Source organism: Dama dama, chromosome 12 (genome assembly GCF_033118175.1).
Source record: "Dama dama isolate Ldn47 chromosome 12, ASM3311817v1, whole genome shotgun sequence".
Classification (NCBI taxonomy): Eukaryota; Metazoa; Chordata; class Mammalia; order Artiodactyla; family Cervidae; genus Dama; species Dama dama.
Window position 1 is genome coordinate 58,570,966 of NC_083692.1, and position 19,942 is coordinate 58,590,907.

The 19,942-nt window shown below is 42.5% G+C and overlaps 1 protein-coding gene across 7 annotated transcripts in view; it reads left to right on the forward strand.

Annotated features, from left to right (window-relative positions):
* NIN (ninein) overlaps positions 1–19,942 on the forward strand; it is a 101,062-nt gene that overhangs the window by 33,839 nt on the left and 47,281 nt on the right. For all 7 annotated transcript variants that reach the window (XM_061157388.1, XM_061157392.1, XM_061157387.1 and 4 more), the window contains 2 exons: positions 14,335–14,374; positions 16,017–16,207. In XM_061157388.1, coding sequence (XP_061013371.1) covers positions 14,335–14,374; positions 16,017–16,207 — 231 coding nt within the window. The remainder of the gene's footprint in view (positions 1–14,334; positions 14,375–16,016; positions 16,208–19,942) is intronic.

Below are 19,942 nucleotides of genomic sequence, written 5' to 3' on the forward strand. Positions count from 1 at the left end.
TATCTATAACTGCTTTTTCTATTGTTTATATGTTTCATCTCTGTTTCAACTTTTGAAGAGCTGATGTTTCTGTGCATATTTTATGTATATACAGTTTTTAATTCAGTAATTTTTATATTATCTGAGGTCTGCCACTTCTAGCTCTTCTTGGGAATATCTCTCCCCTCCATGGCACTGTCATTTTTAGTTATGTAAAAAGCTAATCAGCTCCCTCCCTGCAAACTATAAAACAGCTGCAGTGACAGGTAAGAAGTGAAAGCAGTTTTCAGGCATTTCAGGAGCCAGCATCTTATCTTCTGTGGTGGGGTAAAGCAGCTTTGCAACTTTGTCCTTGTCACAGGGCTCAGCAATTGCCAGGATTCTTACCAGTTCTGTCGCCCCCAGGCTCATCTGACTCCCCAGCAATCAGAGATCCCTCTGCTTTCCTCATCTCCCTCTTTTCATTTTACATTTTGCTATAATCTACCAATAGAGAAGCAGTAGCATTTTCTTTTTTTTTTCTTTATGGCTCATTTACCAGTGTCCCATTTATAGAACATGATTGAAAGTGCCATGCTGAGCAAGCTCTAAATATTTCTTGCAAATCCCAGCTTAGTCTGGGGATGCAGATATTTCAGATGCTCATATAAGCTGGAAAAGAGACAAAAGAGCCTCAATTTCCTTAAAGTCATCTGTAGATCATAGGTTAAGCAGGGAGCATGTGTTTGTTGCCATTTAACTTTGATGTTCAGCCTGCTGATATCTAGGAGAAGCTTGCTCCAATAATGTCCCCAGCAAGCAGGTACCCGGCATCTTCAACTTTCTAGAATACCCACAAACCCAAAGGTAACCAGAGAGAGTCCCAGTATTGAGCAGAAATGAGACCAACCCCAAGTGCTGCAATTTAGAAGACATGTGACTGGTCTGCTAACCAGAAGAGGATCACACTGCTTTTTAGAATCAAGTGATACCTGTCCTCACAATAGAAGTGAAGGAGCAGTGGCAGAAATGCGAGTGAGAAGAGAGAAAGAAAAGCAACTAGAGGGGGTAAGACAAATAGAAACCACAAAAGTGGTGTGAATAGTGTGGGTGAGAGGTGATAGCTAAAAACAGAAAGACCATGGGAAGCAACGAGGATGCTACTGAAACATCACAGCACTGGGGGCCCATGGGTCTGAGGCAGAGACCTCTACCCATCTTGGTTCAGTTGGTTTCAGACCCTTTCTTGGGTCACTTTGAGAATTTAGATAGGGCCCTTTCCACAGTAAAACACATATACTCACACTCACAAGTGTTCCGTTTACTATTTCAGGTAAGCAAGTAATTTGCATACTTCAGTTCCTGCAGTGTTCGTAGTATTTATCTTGCTGTCAGGAAGGGTATCAAAATTACAATATTAAACCTGTTTCATAGCCCTAATTAGTGTGGAATGTATCTGAGATATTTCTCTGTGAAAAAAATAATTGGTTAAAATAGGGCTTCACACTTGATAGGGGAAGATTTTCTTATTTGGAAAACACTTTTAAGTCTAGTATCTCCTTTCTCCAACTGTTTTCGGTACTGAGGTACTATTATTTGGTGCTAAGAAATTAAATGGTTACTTATTTTTTTGTGAGGCGAGTTTCTAGTTACCACCTGGGGATACCCAGAAAGTTCTTGGGCAGAACTGATTTTGTTATTGGCAGGATATTTCTTATGTCTTTATTTAATTTCAGCTACTGATTTCCAGTGAGATTTACTGTTTAAAAAGTGCAACTTTGGCTTTATGTGTAAATAAAGTTAAGGGTTGAGGCCAGAGACTGGGCAAAATCTTGCTGCTTATATCTTAGTACAAGGGTATATTGGGAGAATCATTTCACCCCTGATAAACTTCAGCTTCCCTAACTCCTCTAGAAACCTCTTAGGTGTGACCTTTTGACACTGTGTAGAAGCTTTGGTGTAACAGCCCCCCATCAAAGAGCAGCAAATAGAGGGCTGGAGAAAGTCATCTATCTGTCTGCTCTCCCCAAGGACTCTACTGACCTGACTTCGAGTCTGTTATAGCCCAGCCAGAAAACCTGTAGCAAATCAGATAACACGTTTTTACCTCCCTCTTTATTTATTGCTAAAAGTGGACTCAGTTCATCCAGCTGCTTTCTTGTCTAAAAATGAAGTGTTTTGTGAACTGAATGGAGCCTGTTGGTTTTCAGATCAATTCATCACAATGTTTACAGCATGATGTGTGAGGGTTTTGATGTTCCTGTTGGCAGTGAGACGCCTCATGCAGTAACCTTGGCTGTGGATCACATGCACTGCCCTCACGATCTGCAGCCTAGTTTTGTCACCATTGGTCTTCATTGCATCCGGTTGTGTCAAGGTGGCACTCCGGTTTCCTGGCCAGTTTCTGTAGTCATTTCAGCAATCGAAAGCCACTCTGTTGGTCAACTCAGTTCATGCTCTGGGCAGCACTGGCTTGCTCTAGACACCCTTGTCTCTTCTACAGAAGCTATCTAGGGCTCCTCGGAGTATTGGGACATCTTCCCTATTCTAGAGTGGCTCTCAGGTGGGGAAGACGAGGAGGGCAATGTTCTCAATGATCTGTGGGATTTATTTATTCTTCCCTTACAAGTTCAGTATCTGTCAGGAGGTCTTTTTTTTTTTTTTTATACAAACAGCCAGATTGCAGATTTCTGCATGAATAAATGGATTTTATTGCATCTCAAGCTACCAAATCACTTCTTTCCAAACTAAATTTTTTATTTTGTATTGAGGTATAGCTGATTAACAATGGAGTTAACAATGTAGTTTTAGGTGAACAGTGAAGGGACTCAGCCATACATATACATGTATTCATTCTCCCCTAAACCCCACTCCCATCCAGGCTGGCACATAAAATTGAGTGGAGTTCCATGTACTATACACTAGGTCCCCCATTGGTTATCCATTCTAAATATAGCAGCGTGTACATGTTATTCCCAAAGTCCCTAACCGTCCCTTCCCCATGGCAACCATGAGTTGGTTTTCTAAGTCTGTGAGTCTCTTTCTGTTTTGTAAGTTCATTTGTATCATTTTTTTTTAGATTCCACCTATAAGGGATGTCATAGGATAGTTTTCCTTCTCTGTCTGACTTACTTCACTCAGTATGACACTCTCCAGGTCCATCCATGTTGCTGCAAATGGCATTATTTCATCCTTTTTAATGGCCGAGTAATATTCCACTGTACATATGTACCACATCTTCTTTATCATTTCCTCTGTCGATGGACATTTAGGTTGCTTCTGTGTCCTGGCTTTTTTAAACAGTGCTGCAATGAACACTGGGGTGCGTGTTTCCTTTCAGATGTTTTTCGCCAAATATATACCCGGGGTTGGAATTGCTGGATCTTATGGCAGCTCTATTTTCACTTTTTTAAGGAAACTCCATACTGTTCTCAATCGTGGCTGTACCAATTTACATTCCCACCAACAGTGTAGGAGGCTTACCTTCTCTCCACACCCTCTCCAACATTTGCTGTTTGTGGATTTTTTGATGATAGCCATTCTGTCAGCAGTTCTTTATTGTACTGCTGGTTTCTTTTTTCTTCCTCTTGATTGCCTCTGGCCCTTTTGTCTCCTGCCCTTGGGTGTTAAGAATTTCTTCCTTGGGTGTGTTTGTTATCAGGGACTCATATTTCCATGTGGCTTTGCAGTATTAAAGGCAGGAGCAGGCTGGGTCTCCTGTGACATGACTATTTCATGAGGAGCAGTCAGATGGGGAGCTAGAGACAGGTCTGCTTGGTTTGGCTGTAGGTTTCTTTGACTCCTGGGCCCTGGCTCAGGGGTTCCTGGCTTTCCCTTAGACTGAAGTTTTTCCTGTCCTTAGACAAGCCTCACTTCTTCTAAAGTGACTTGAGAGTTTTCTTTTTCTTTTTTGATGAAGACCACAGGACCCGAATCTGTTATCAGAAGTTCAATAATGAGGAAGTCCGGCTGTTATTACCCAACAGGAGCATAGTTTTCAGCTCTAGGATGAATCAAGTAATTATCCCCTTTATTTAAGGAGTTTGGAGAGGTGGGCAGTAGAATGGAATGGTGTCACAGTTCAGTTCAGTTGCTCAGTCATGTCTGACTCTTTGTGACCCCATCGACCGCAGCATACCAGGCCTCCCTGTCCATCACCAACTCCCAGAGTTTACCCAAATTCACGTCCATTGAGTTGGTGATGCCATCCAACCATCTCATCCTCTGTTGTCCCATTCTCCTCCTGCCCTCAATCTTTCCCAGCATCAGGGTCTTTTCAAATGAGTCAGCTGTTCGCATCAGGTGGCCAAAGTACTGGAGTTTCAGCTTCAGCATCAGTCCTTCCAATGAACACTCAGGACTGATCTCCTCTAGGATGAACTGGTTGGATCTCCCTACCGTCCAAGGGACTCTCAAGAGTCTTCTCCAACACCACAGTTCAAAAACATCAGTTCTTCAGCACTCAGCTTTCTTTATAGTCCAACCCTCCCATCCATGCATGACTACTAGAAAAACCATAGCCTTGACTAGATGGACCTTTGTTGGCAAAGTAATGTCTCTCCTTTTTAATATGCTGTCTAGATTGGTCATAACTTTCCTTCCAAGGAGTAAGCGTCTTTTAATTTCATGGCTGCAGTCACCATCTGCAGTGATTTTGGAGCCCAGAAAAATAGTCAGCCACTGTTTCCACTGTTTCCCCATGTATTTGCCATGGTGATGGGGCCAGATGCCATGATCTTGGTTTTCTGAATGTTGAGCTTTAAGCCAACTTTTTCACTCTCCTCTTTCACTTTCATCAAGAGGCTCTTTAGTTCTTCTTCACTTTCTGTCATAAGGGTGGTGTCATCTGCATATCTGAGGTTATTGATATTTCTCCCAGCAATCTTGATTCCAGCTTGTGCTTCCTCCAGCCCAGCATTTCTCATGATGTACTCTGCATATAAGTTAAAGAAGCAGGGTGACAATATACAGCCTTGACGTACTCCTTTTCCTATTTGGAACCAGTCTGTTGTTCCATGTCCAGTTCTAACTGTTGCTTTCTGACCTGCATACAGATTTCTCAGGAGGCAGGTCAGGTGGTCTGGTGTTCCCATCTCTTTCAGAATTTTCCACAGTTTATTATGATCCACACAGTCAAAGGCTTTGCCATAGTCAGTAAAGCTATGGTGTCACAAGTCACCTCTAAATGATAACCTCAGGGTGGCTTGTTTCCTTCTAGGAACCCATCCTGTAGAGATATGTTAGCAAACAGTCATCTAAAGGGATAAACAATAATCCCTACCCTGTTTCCCTGGTGGTTCAGGTGGTAAACAATCTGCCTGCAATACAGGAGAGCCGGGTTTAATCCTTGGGTTGGGAAGATCCTCTGGAGAAGGAAATGGCAACCCACTCCAGTATTCTTGCCTGGAGAATTCCATCGACATGGGAGCCTAGTGGGGCCCCAGTCCATGATGTCGCAAAGAGTCAGGTATGGCTGAGCAACTAACATACACACACACACACACAGAGTTTCCCTCTAGGGTTGTTCCAGAGTAGGGGTATTGCTAAGGGTGGACATTTCATTCCTAGGCTCTTGGTTTAGTTACGCACAGTATGCTTTTTGCATCCTTATTTGGAAGGCCTTTTCCCATATGTACAACAGATTATAGGTAATTCTCAGTAGCTACAATTCTCTGAGGTCTACCTGTAATTCCACCATTTTCCTCCCACCCAAGAAAACAGAGATGCTGGCAAATGAGAGTGATGATGTAGTGTGTGTGTTAGTCACTCAGTCGTGTCTGACTGTTTACAGCCCCATGGACTGTAGCCTGCTAGGCTCCTCTGTCCATGGAATTTTCCAGGCAAGAATACTGGAGTGGGTTGCCATTTCCTACTTCAGGGGATCTTCCCAACCCAGGGATCTTTTGCATTGCAGGCAGATTCTTTAAGGTCTGAGCTACCAGGGAAGCCTGATGTTATGGTAGAGATTGCTTTCAAGCATATAATTTTCTTAATATAAGTTACATGCGAAGATCCAAACTGCCCCCATGACTATTCATGGTGCACCAACCATTGTGTGTTGTGCCTTGGGTGAGAACCCATGTTATGACTATGGGGTCACATTTTGGCCTCATCCTTTGAATAGAATACATGAGTTCTGTGAGTTATAACACCTTGTTATGAGGTGTTTGGGTTGTGTTTGACTTTTGTTTCAGTTCGCATAAGGTAAAACCCTAACATAAATTGTCAACATTTTAATCATCTCCATCCTACCCTCCCCCAGTTTCATTCAGGCAATTTTATTCTTTCCTGATGAAGCAGAAAATACCTAGCCTAACTGTTAAGCATGCCTCCCCTACCAAGTTTACTTTACAAGGCCATAAAGCCATTGCACAGGGAAAGACCACTGTAATCTTGCTAAGTTTTTTAGCACTAAAATGATATTTTAGAATTTCACTTAGAAACCCTGAAGGCAAAACGTGCTAGTTCACAAGTGATGGTAGGTTCCACCATCAGGTTGAGATGTGCAGTCATCTTTCAATTTAGTGAATTTATCTGACAAATAGATCCCTTGGGAGTCTTACCTCTCCTCTGGGGTATTGAAAGGAAAATGGTGACTTTTCTTTGTTCATAGGATCATTTTCACTCAAGGCAGTTCAGTTGGACATTCTATTCTGAATTAATCCAGACTAACAAAGGGCACTTTCTTGACTCCAACATAAGGTATGATTGATGAGAAGGTTTTGGTGGTGGTAGTTTTTGCTTTACTTTGTGAAGAAACAGGTGAGTTTTTAGATTCCAAGAGTACATACCCACCTCCCCCCCCATATGCACATATGCAGTGGCTACTGAACTAACCTTGAATTTTATATTCACTTTTCTCCTAAGAGTAGCTGGAAGTGGGGGAGAAAAACAAAACTAATTCTTGGTTCTATTCTGTATTATTCAGATGTAGTAGAAAAGGTTGACAATTAATACAGTTGGAGCAGGGCCACTTTGCTTTCTGCCCTCATTCAAAACACGGGACACCTTGTTAACTGTTTTCCTCTACAGGGTATAAATCGGGTCTAGTAAGATTCTTATCATGAGCCAGAGGCTTTAAACAATGATTTCTTCAATTGCAGACAATAGGAGTGTAAGTCAAAACCTTGCAGTTTAAGTGAGGACCTGAGAGAAAAGTTAAAGCCAATTGCTTCATTCAGCCGAGAATGGACGTTAAATCAAGCTTTTGTGTCAGGACTGTGGGAGTAGGTGGATGAGTGGTGGTGGTTGTTTAAAACCAAAAACAGAAATGAAGAACCCCAACACTGATTTTACTACCCTCCATAAAATCAAACTTCTTCAAGAAGTGCGAAACTGACTTAAATTCTCCTTATGTTCATTTTCATATATGCATAACTTTGTAGTCGAACTTCATGAATTATTCATTTGTGTTGTATAGAGCAGACATTTAATTTTGGAGCAAACTTCTTAGTAACTTAAAGAAGTTCTGCTACAAGCTTTTGTAGTCAAACCTATTTTTCAGTTCCTTGCCTGTTAAATTGTTTGTTCTAGTCTTAGATAAAATAAGCAGTTTCATTACATGCCATTTGCTTCCATCAAATGATGTGAGATTATCAGGAGAGGTTTCCTTATTCATGGAATTCCAGTGATTCCCTTCATATTTCTTGAGTATTATTAGATCATCTGGCTATTCTCAGAGATGAAACACACATTCAAGATGCAAATATAGATCATAAAAGTGATATAAAGACACCCCTTCAAAGCTAATAAGATGCTTTCATTGTAACATAGACACAGCTTTCAGATTTTCAGGTTTTGCTGTTCTGATAAGTCCTCCTGACTGCATCACAGAGGAGGTTCCTTTGGAATCCAGCCCTCATTGTCACTTCTTGCCAGGTCAACAATTTCTAATACTTATTTTCTAACTAGAAAATAGAATCGACAACACTTCAAAAAAAAAATCAACAAGTTAATTTAAGTGGTAATAGTAGTATTTTTCCAACTATAGCATTAGAAAGTATTTTTCAAATAGGAAAGCAGTATCCACTATCTGAGAGCGACTCGGATGAGCAGGATACCGCAAGCAGATGTATGAAAGAATCCTTTTCCTTTAAGGACTTTAAAATCCAGTGAACTGAAACCAGTCCCCAGACTTGGTAGAAAAGGCTTAAGGCTCAGACTCCTTTAAATTCAGCATTTCTTCACTCTGGCAGTACCTCAGGCTGTTTGGCATTGCAGCAGGACTTATCTAAATGTGCATGCATTTAAAAATCATACATTAATTCTTGTTATCCCCAGCACTTACTTGTAGCTTTTAATTGCTTTTATAGATAAAGGAACTGATTTGCATTCTAGTTGTGATAGCCCTGCAACTGAGCAGCCTGTCCCTGGGTTAAGAGAATTAGGGTGTGGGGCTGTCAGGGCGCCCTTCATCGCCCCTTCACCTTCAGATGCTGGAAAGCTAGAGATGAAGTTCTCAAAAGTGTGTCCCTGCAGGGTTAGTAGCAGCCTGGCTGGGCACACTTAGCTTCCAGTACCTGCCCAGAGCATGGCTTTATAAATACTTAGAATTGTTAGTTAAATAGGCCATAGATGCCACACTTTTAAAAATGCTAAGGTTTCCATCATAAATATTCTCCTACACTGATCCTGTTTTTGTGTAGAGACTTCCTGTGCTGTTCTTGTAAAATGGATACTATGGCTCAGTTTGTCGGGGGAGCTTTGTTACTTTAATAAATTTCCTTTCTCTTCTCTCTGGGCTTGCAAGACTTTCCCCTTTCAAAAAAAAAAAAAAATCTGCTTAAGTCTGCTGAGATCGGCTCAGCTCAGCAACCTTTGCTGGGAAAGAATAGCCCCGTGTGTGCGCCGTAATCGTTTTAATTAGCCGTACATTCTGAGGGGCACAGAGGTCTGCACTCCAGCAGATGGCTGCTGGGGGCTGAGGTTGGGCTATTGTGGCCAGGGGCCACGCCAGGCCCACGGGCTGCAGATGCCGGCCCAGCCTCAGGGCTAGCAGCTCCGGGATCCCAGAAGCTCGGGCCATCTGCTCCGCAGTCCAGCAAAGCAGGTGTGCCTCCAAAAGACACATTCCTGAGAGCAGGGCCGCCTGTATGGCCCGCGTGTGCGGGGCAGCCTCGTCCAGCTGTAGGACAGCCTGAGAGCTGACCGCAGTGACCAGCGTGGCTGAGCTGCATGGCCCGCGGGGTGGGTGCAGGACTGCCTTTGTCTGCTCAAGTGTGTGTGTGGGGTGGTGGGAGCTGCTTCCTGCAGCAGCTGTTTTAGGGCCAGGCAGCTTAAGACCACCTCCCCTCTGAACGCTCTCACAGAGGCTGCTGGCCAGCACACATGACCTGCTGAGCCCCGCCAGCAGTGGGGACACTCTTCAGAGTGTGCAGAGGCCCCCCAAGGAGGCCTCGCTCCTCTGCTGAATCAAAGGTTGATTGCTTCATCACAACTAACACGCTCAAAGCTGTCGTTTCTACAGAGTCTCTTCTGGGTTTGTTCTTAAAGCTGATGCTGTTCTGTCTGCTATTTCTTTCCTCTGCCTTTATCCTAGTGTTGCACACCCAGGTGGTAGGAATAATAACTATAACATTTATTTACTTAACAGACCCTTGGCACTTAATTTGTAGCATTCACTGTTTTAAGTGCTTTCCAAATACTAGCCCATCCTCAGAGGTAGGTACTGTTATTCACTTACCCTTTGGGAAACTGAGGCACACAGGGATTAAGTAACTGGCCCAGGCTTGCATAGCCCATAAGGGAAGAATCCGTCTCTGGAGCCTAAACCCTTTACCACATCATTGTTCTTGCTGAAATATTAACAAGAGCTAACATTTCCTAAGACCCAGGCATGCGCCTCCATGTCCCTATGGGAGGGGGTGGTCAGCCCCACTCTGCAGACAGAGCAGCAGAGCTTCACCCTGGCAGTCTCCCCCAGCTACCATTTTGCCTCCAGAGTCAGGAATAGCTGGGATCCCACAGGACTTTTTTTTTTTTTTAATTTATTAATAGCCATTCGTTCTCCAGTGAGAGGTTATTGTAAGATTTCAAGGAAAGAAGTTGAAAATCTTTTTTCATTAATTAGTATGGAGAACACATCCCAGCAATTGCCACCCCTTCCTCTCCCACTTTTCCAGAGGTGTTCAACACTCAGGGCAGACCAGTGTCTGGAAGCTACCTGCCAGGCTTTACTGCTGGGGAAAGCATCAGCAATTAAAGGACCTGGTTCCAGAGTGATGGCTCTTTTTATTCATGGTATTCCTGTAGTCAAGAGATCTAATCCCAACAACCCCACACCACACCACCGCCCCCGCCCGCCCCCCCCCAGCCCCCCCCCTGCCCCCCCCACCCCACCTTCTAACCTGCCTTCCCCTCTCTCTCCCCCTTGCTTTTAAATTGGAACTACTGGTTCCAGGCAGTGAGAATGAAAATAATGAGCTGTGAATGAATTGTCTCACTCCCTCCCACCCTCACCCCCTGAAATTGCAATTTAATAACAAACATTCAGCCTCTATGTAATGTGTTTATCTCCCCTTAAAGGAACAGACCTGTGGGGGAGACTGGGAAGAAGCATAGCAAAACATCTGGGTGGTAAACTCAATCTCCATTTGAAGTGGTCTTGGGATGAAAATGTAGCCCTTAGGATAAGTTTGCTTCCCCTTCTAACCGGGCTGGTCTTAGCTGGATCTGTGCTTCTTACACAGGGCTGTAGAGAAATACTTGGAATACCCCTGGAGATGTTAAAATAAGTTATTCCTTACCATGTCACCACTCACCCTAAGAGTTTGCGTGAAATCACTTAAATTGCTGTACCTGATGCTATTGATTAGGCTGTCTGAAGAGGGCCTCTTTGGATGACTCTGGTCACAGTCCCCAAGGCAGGTCTCAGATGAGTGTCCCTGATCTTCCTACATGCTGCTGAATTTAAGAGGCATTGGCAGCAGCAGCTTTTACCCTCCTGGAAGCACCTGGACTTCCCACTGAGCCTGGTCTCCGGATCACAAGTCATAGTGCAGGAGGACCTTGCTGACTAGCAGAGTGGTACATACCCAGGGGCAGAAGTTTCCCTTCCCCCCACCCCCAGGTCACAGGGAATTCATTCAGTGAGAATTCGAGGGCAGGTGGGCAAAAGAAGTAGTGAAGTTGTACCTATTTATATGGTATAAACAACATTTATAACAGTAAAGGAAATGAAATTGTTTCCCACATTCCCTCAACTAAATATATATTTATTGTCTCTGTTTCCTTCCAGTCTTTGTCTAATTGTATAAATGTTTTTTTTTTCCAGTGGCATAGTGTTGATGGCATTTTTGTTGTGGTCCTTCATTTAACATTTCGTCAGATGTATTTCATGCTCCAACATGGTTTTATAATTATATAATGACTACATTATGATGTGTTATTATACTTTATGCCCCATTGTTTTTAAATTGTTTTCAGTATTTTACTTTTACCATCAGAAAGCATATGAAATTGGATCAGAAAGCATGAACATTTTCATGGCTTTTGATACATAAAGTCATTTCCTTTACTAAAAAGTAATATTCATTTGTATTGTTTCCAATAACATCAATAGGTCTATTTTATTTTCTTTCCCAAACAGGCCTATTTTAAATCATAACCTTGTTGGTAATAGGAGTCATATCTTAAATACTTGGCTAATTTAATGGGAACAAAATGATTGCTTGGTTTTAATTTATGCATCTCTGATTGCTGCTAAAATGAACCTTTCCCCATATTTAATTAGGTTGCCTCTTATGTGAATTGTCTGTATTCTTTGCATATCTGCTGGACGCTTGGCATTTTTCTTACAAATTTATATAAATAACCAATACCTCCCAAGGGCAATCAAATTAATCCTGTAAGTTTAAACATGGGAATGAAAAGAAACTGCAAATATAAATTTAACATGTACTACATAAACATATGTCCAAGAAAAATAATATCAAATTTTATTTGCTTATTTAGTGCCAGGCACAATTCTAGGCATTTTTACCCAGCTCTGTGAAATATGTACTACTTTATTCCCATTTTATAGATAGAGAAACTGAGGCAAAAGAGATTAAGAAATTTGTTCAAGCTCAAACCCAGTAGGTAAGCCTGGGTTCAGAAACCTACTTTATTTGTTTCAGGTGGACTGAATAGATTTCATTTTAGGGTGTTTCCAACTTACATGCTGAATGATGAATTTTCACCACTTTGGGTGCTGCAATAATATGAGCATTTAAGTCATTTGGTCTGTTGGTTGAGAAATAAATGTGGAGGGATAGACAGGCAGGCTGCTTTTATTAGGGGGGCATAAAAATGTATACTTTACAAATTAAAACAATTGAATTCTGCCTAGAAACAATAGTGTAAGAAAAATCTGGAGGTCTGTTTCCTCCATTGCTCCTTCCCCACCCCCCAACACATCATCCATTTGTCAGGTTTGCGGTGTGGAAATGTGGGCCAATAAAATTGTAATCACAGTCAACTAAAAATCACATTGTGCCACAGTCCATAGACTTATCATCTGTTTTAGTGACTTTGAGTTGTAATCTGTGAGTTGTAGTGAGTATATTTGAATTATAGCCTTTGAATGTCTGTCTATGGCGAGAATAACTTATCTCAGCACTGGCAGTTTGGGGTTTCAGGTTAGTGTGGTGAATCCTGGTGAGCTCTTTGAATCAGTGCTCTCTGCAGTATCTTTCTGAGTGAAATATGGAGCTGTGAAATCCTGGTAGATGGTTGTCCTTCAGTTAAGAAGAGAGGAGCAAAATAGATGTGCCTAGGTTGGCTGCAGGAACTTCAACTCATATCAACTTGAACAAGTTACTAAAAGAAGTCAACGTTTAACCTAAGAATTTTAGATTGCGCACTATCTGCCGTGAGGAATCCAAGCTCTGGAGACGAGAGTTAATTAGGTTTGTTTTCCTGTTGAGTTCGAGAATCTAAGAAATAAGTTCCCCTTGTGCGGTTCAGCCACCAAGGAAAGTGGGCTGGTTATTTACGTGTTATCAAAGGCTGTTGTTCAGTCACTGAGTCGTGTCCGACTCTGCGACCTCAGGGACTGCAGCACGCCAGGTTCCTCTGTCCTCCACTGTGGAGTTTGCTCAAATTCATGTCCATTGAGTTGGTGATGCTGTCTAACCATCTCATTCTCTGCTGCCCCTTTCTCCTTTTGCCTGAAATCTTTCCTAGTATCAGGGTCTTTTCCAATGAGTCGACTCTTTGCAAAGGTAGCTTCAATGGTAGTTATCAAAGGTAGCTACACTCATAAAGCTGGATCTTTGCTGAGACAGCAGCAGGTTTTAAAAGGGGATAAACTTTTCTCAACAGGGTTACCTGACTGCGATGGTTGTGGAACCTCCTAAGGAGTAATTAGGAAGCTTGCTGATGAGGCCAAAGATCACTGTGTACCTTCTCATGGCCACTGGTTGGAAGCAGATCTGTGCCATGCTTGGCTTGTGGAGCAAGGACTGGATTTTGGTTCCGACTGGATTTTGGGTGCCCTGGTTTGGGTGCTTTTGTGTAATATACAAACTACACCTGTGTGCTGTGACTTGGAAAAGACTCAGTAGAACATAGCAGGATAAGGGGCAAAATGATCCGGTGCAGATCCATTTCACTGTTTTTAATGTAGTAATTCACTGATAATGTACATTTTAACGTGAGCTTTCTAGCCTACCTGTTTGGGGCTGCACCTCTGTCTCCTCGTTGTGCCACAAGCACACCTGTCTCATTCTTGTCTCATGGGTCAGCAAACAGTCAGTGCTCCTTTCTTTCCACTTGGCTGTCTCCAGCTGACCCCTCAGGTCTCAGTCAGATCTTGCTTCTTTCAGGAAGTCTACCCTGAACTTCCAAGGCTGAAGGATATCCTAGTTAGGTACCCATTCTTGAACTCCCCCACAGTAGCACTCAATACACGACAAAATTGCGCTTTCTCTTTTCTTGTCTGCATGACTTTGCCAGCATATAAACCTCATGAGAGAAGAACTATGCTTTTCCTGTTCATGGTTGTTTTCCAAAGACGTAGCATAATACCTCACACCTATTAAACATTTATTGAAGAACTCATAAAGGCATGTGTATAAACTCTTCTCAGTTGATGGATTCTGAATATTGGCTTTGGCCTGATTTTATTGGTTGTGCTAGGTTTTGCTATTGAATAAGTGACATCAGCTCACAAGGCAAATCCTTGGTGAGATGCTGCAGAAGGCTGTGTGGTATTTCTTAGGCATCTGCTCTCTGTTGGCTCACTGATTGAGGAGAGCCTGCCTGGATAAATGCACTAGAGGGTCCTGAATCATGCGACTTACTCAGATGATGACATCAGAGCCAGAGAGTGATCTGGTCTTGGAAGAGCAGGCTTAGTTCTGAAGCACACTAACCCCCTCCTCTTGCCTCCTCTAGCACTGGAAGACGCAGCGCAGCGAGGAGTATGAAGCGGAAGGTAGGAACTGAGGGTGTGCCGGGCTGGCCTGGGACATTCACAGGGCATTCTCCGCAACCCCTTCCCGAGGCCCTTCCCTCCTTCCTTACAGTCCTACCTGCTGGAGGCCAGCGAAGAAGCAACCTGAAGTACAACAGCAACAAAAAATTCATTCCCAATTGATAGCTCATAGTTTTAAATCATTGCATTTAACATCATGCAAGATATGGCAGCGGAGATGTGGAATTTCACTTATGGGTTAATTACTGTCTTACATAGACTTTCACATTAATCTATAAACCATCCTAAACGATTTACTGATTAAATGCATCCCTTGACAAGTTTCATGGTGATGTCCTCACCAGCAGATGGCACTGTGGTTCAGCTGACAGATCTCCGCCCACTTCACAGCCTACCCTGGATTAACTGTACTTAAGTGTAATTACAAATTGTCTAGGTCTCCAACCTGTAAAGACACAGCAGTAATAGGCTTAATGTCTATTTATTAAAATAAATAGTAGGGGTAGCACTAAATACTCTTCTCAGCCCTCCAAGGTTCTTGCAGGCACACAGTATCATGCCAATAATTAGCTCATGTTTAAGTAATGACTTGACAGAATCTCTAATGTGAAAGTAGAAATCTTAACTAGAAGTGAGAAATTTTCATAGAGAAAAAATATTTATTTTTAAATAAGTAGGCTGATCCTTGTATCCTCAAGTAGAATTTATCCTTAATATGTGCTTAGTTGCTCAATTGTGTCTGACGCTCTGTGACCCCATGGAAGCCCACCAGGCTCCTCTGTCCATGGAGTTCTCCAGGTTAGAATACTGGAGTGGGTAGCCATTCTGTTGTCTAGAAGATCTTCCCGAGCCAGGGGTCAAACCCAGGTCTCCTGCATTGCAGGCAGATTTGTTACCCGCTGAGCCACCAGGGAATCAACTATCCTTAATGTACAGATGACTGATAACTTGCAACCTTTTTTTTTTTTAAGTTAGGTTGCTTATAGGTCAGAATATTCATGTGTAAAGATTTAGAAACAGGCCACTCTTGAGACTTTTATCATTATTTAATGATATTTACCATGAAATTATTTCCTTCTCAGTAAAACAGTGCTTAGACTAGAAAGAAAGTAGAGATAATAAAGTCTGGTAGCTATAGTTGAGGTAAGGTGTATAAAGCTCTTTAGCATGGCTCTCAACCAGCCTTTTCTTTCAGTCACACCAAAGCCTAAGCCTGTGCACATTTTCCTTTGAAATAAAACAAACTTAGAACCTTGACGTGACTGCACTGGAATATTTCTTATAGGGGTATAACTGTCAGTGAACAAAAGAGTGCCTTTTGGCCTTCGTTGCAGCCTAAGAACCAATGGTTCTACTTCATTTGAACTTCCGGATCAAATCAACACTTGAGACCTGGGTTCGATCCCTGAGTCGGGAAGATCCCCTGGAGAAGGAAATAGCAACCCATTCCAGTATTCTTGCCTGGAGAATCCCATGGACGGAGGAGCTTGGTAGGCTACAGTCCATGGGGTCGCAAAGAGTCGGACATGACTGAGCAACTTCACTCACTCACTCATTTTCAAAAAGCATATTTTTCTTTGAGTATAGGTGCTCTCTCTGTGCAGTTCTTTTAGGGACAATATAATATATGCTTTTCTTTTAGGCCAGTTAAGATTTTGGAACCCAGATGATTTGAAAGCCTCACAGAGTGGGTCTTTGGCTCCCCAAGACTGGATAGAAGAGAAACTGCAGGAGGTTTGTGAAGATTTGGGGATCACTCGTGATGGTCACCTGAACCGAAAGAAGCTGGTCTCCATCTGCGAGCAGTATGGTTTGCAGAATGTCGATGGAGAGGTGAGTGTTGCGTTGTATTTTTATTCAGGAATAGTAATCGTGATACAAGCTAACCTGGCCACAGGCTGGAAACAGCCATGTTTTGGTTTCCTGCAGCAAGTTACAGAGACTCCATGCTCTTTTTTTCCTGGCAAGTCAGCCGTCACGTTTCTGTCTCTGAGGAGCTTATGTTTGTTGTGGGGAAAAAAAAAAACTGACAATAGCTGATAATTACCAAACCCAAACTGTGTGTACCTCACTGTGCTAAGCATGTTACCTCACATTATTATTAGACACCAGCTCACTGTAGCCATGATGTCAGTCTATTTGTAGATGTGGCATTCACAGAGTCAGATGTGAGAAAGGTGTGGAGGCAGGACAAGGCAGAGAGTTCAGGAGAGTTGAGTTGGGCAAATACTTTGAAGCCCAGGCTGATAAGTTTAGTCTTTGGAGAGACAATCTCCCTATCATCCCTGGTTTCTTTAACAGATTACATAATATATTGGAAAAACTTACTTGCTAAGGGTGGTCTGAACTTCTTTTATGGAGTATATAGGTATAAAGAGAGCCATAGATTAGGACACCAGCCAGGAGTCACCACAATAATCTGGTCATGAGGAAATGGAAAAAGGTAGGTTGGTGGTTTTGAAAACGTACAACAAAAAGGGCCTTGAAGAAGCCCCCAAGATGCTCTTGCTTGGTAAAATTCTCAACTTTACATTGTCTAAAAAATTAAGAGGGGTGGCAGGACTGGGTGCATGAACAGCCATGAAACAAAAGAATGTAATTAATTCCAAGACACGTCTTTCAAAGAGTTGAAAATAAGGATTGAAGGGACTTAGAGGTTAGGGCTACAGTTGTACAAGCTTTGGGAAACTTTGATTATAATGGTATTCAAAACCATGTTATCTGCTTGCTCAGAGGATAAGTGGTTTTATTTTCCTAAACCAGATTGAGATTTATTATCAAAAGCTTCCAAGCAGCCTAGCTTGCAGAAAAGTTCTCCCTCCTCCTTCTCCCTGTGTATGTGACCATTGCACACTCTCTGACTGCCTTTTAATGGCTCCACAGTCGTTTATTAATCAGTGGTGACTGTTGAGTCATAAAATCAAATTCATCCTCCTAAATTATAAACCAGTGCAGTGTACAGAACCTTGGGTTGTTTTTGCCAAGAAATATTGCACAAACTTGGATTATTTATCTAAGAACAAATCTTGGAATAAACTGTAGCTGTTTATGCGGAGTTGCATTTTCTTCTGTGGTGGAGTTTCCAGGAAAAGAAGCAGCACATTTATTCTCCTCTGCTGTGAGGATGAGTGAAGGATTGCTAATTGAATGTAGCTTTTACTTAGTGTTTTTCCTCCCTGCCAAAATCATGAAATACTATAGTGCTTTTGTACTACTAGCTCTAGACCACAGAGGAGCTGAAAGTTCATGATGATCTCACCAACACACAGCTTGGAATCCTAGAATTTTACAACGGAAAGCAATTTTAGATTTAGTCGCCCCACATTTTATAAATAAAGAAAGAGGCCATGGCCGCCTGTTGCCGTCATCAGGGAAACTAGATTGACTACCTTATAGCTGAAGCTGGTACCCTGCCTTCCAGAAGCCGGGATGGCTGTAGGGCAGTGAAAGCAGACTGTCATCCTGTTGTTCAGTCACCAGGTCATGTCTGACTCGTGCAGCCCCAGGCACTGTAGCCCACCAGGCTCCTCTGTGGGATTTCCAGGCAAGAATGCTGGAGTGGGCTGCCATTTCCTTCTCCAGGGATCAAACCTGGGTCTCCTGCTTGGTAGGAGGAGTCTTTACCACTGAGCCACCTGGGAAGTCCAGAGGCCAGATATGACCCAAAGACCATGGGGCCTACACAATGTTTAAAAATTGAGCTATTTGCTATACTTTTTAAAATCGGGACTTTTTTCCCCTGAAAATCAGAAGATTTGGCTCCATTTTTCTGGTAATGAGAAGCGGCTCGCCCCTTTGGACAGGGCATGCACTCAGATGTTCCATTCACTGCTTTAAAAGGCTTCCAAGTAGCCTTTTAAAAATGTCTCAAGACCATCCTGCCTCATTCATTTATATCACCTTCCTGGCCCCTCTGGCTATTTCCCAACTTACACATTGGGAAAGACCTGGCTGGTGATAGGCAGGAAGAATGTCCTCAGGGCTCTAGATTCAGCTCCTGCAGAGACTGCAGGGTGTATCCCACTGATTTGCATTCTTATCAGTCCAACCCAGTCCCTCTGTCCTCTTCTGAATCGACATTCATTTACTCACCACTTGCCCACACCTCCGTGTCTAATAACTGGCAGGACTTGCTTACTCCACCACTTGGAATGGATCAGGTGATGGGTGTTTAGGCAGTCAGGAAGCTGTACATTGATTTGGCCAAGGTTACAGGGCCAACCAATGTGGAGCTAAGGTTAAAGGCAAAATATGCTGGTTAACTTCAGTCATCACTGCTGGATTTTACTATGACTTCTGGCTTGACAGTCCTGAAAGCCTAGTCCTCTAAGAAAGTGTTCTTTTGTTTGATAAAAATGAGACAGAGAATCTAAGGGAGCTTGGCAACCTCCGAATTTTGCCCAAAATATCTTTCCATCTGTTTCTTCGTATGATTCTCTATAGGAACTGTTGCTTCTTCCGAAGACTTCCACCCTTTAAAATGGTTTTGTTTTGGAATCCTCTCCAGAGGAAGTGGTAGAAAAACAAGAAGAGAGACAGATGTTTCCCATTGGATATGAATTGGAAAAAAAGCATTCAAGATAAAAGAAGTGCTGCAAGCACTTAGCTGAGGGATAGAATCAACAATTAGGAGATGACAGGAGTCCTAGCAATAGTCCAGAGTTAGGAAATAAATATTGAAAATTTGAGGATTTGTTACAAAGAGGCTTTTGTTAGAAGGGACCCAGTTGCAGGCACTAATGGTAAGTTTGTTGCTTATTCAGTTCCTTGCTACTCAGCAAATTAGGCATCATCTTTTTAGAAATGTAGAATTCCCAGGCCTCAGCCCCAGATTTAACTACATCAATCTGCACTTTAACGAGATCCTCAGGTGATTTCTGCTTTGTACACTGGGGTCATGTCCTATAGAAAAATTTCAGCCCCCCAGATAGGAAGCTGACTGTGAGAATGGAGGGCTTTGCTTTCCCTCCCTATTTTGTGGTGTCTGTGATTTATGTTGCTTTATTCCCTTTTCCATTCCTCTGTGAGTTAGGGAACAAACCATCTCCCAGGCACGCCTCTACAAGGGACTCCGTAAGATGAGGACCACTTGATTACTGTCAGAGGGGGCAAAATAGTCAGGCAGAATTTCCTTCTCTTCACATCTCTCGAAGCACTTCTATTGCACACACGTGAAATTCTTCCTATCCAGTCCTCATTTCTGCTGTGCAAAAGCATTAAAGAAAAATTAAAAACCCCAAACACCACAGTGTGGTTCCAAGTAATGTTCTAAATTCCAAGGCATGGGTTTCAGACCCAAGCTCTTAAATCATTGGAATCTGTCCCAGACCCAATTATGCTAGTTTCCAAAATTTCATATAAGCAAAATATCATGTGGAGTCCCCATAATATAATGGCTTAATGAATGTCTGTTTTCTTCTGTTACAACACTGGGAAGCTATATCTTTATATTTTTCAGTAATTCTTCAACTCACAAGATAATGCATAGTAACGTTAAAGATAACCTGTTCTAAGAGTATGAGCAAAAGAGGAAACAGTTAATTTCTAAGTTGCATAAAGTTATGAAGA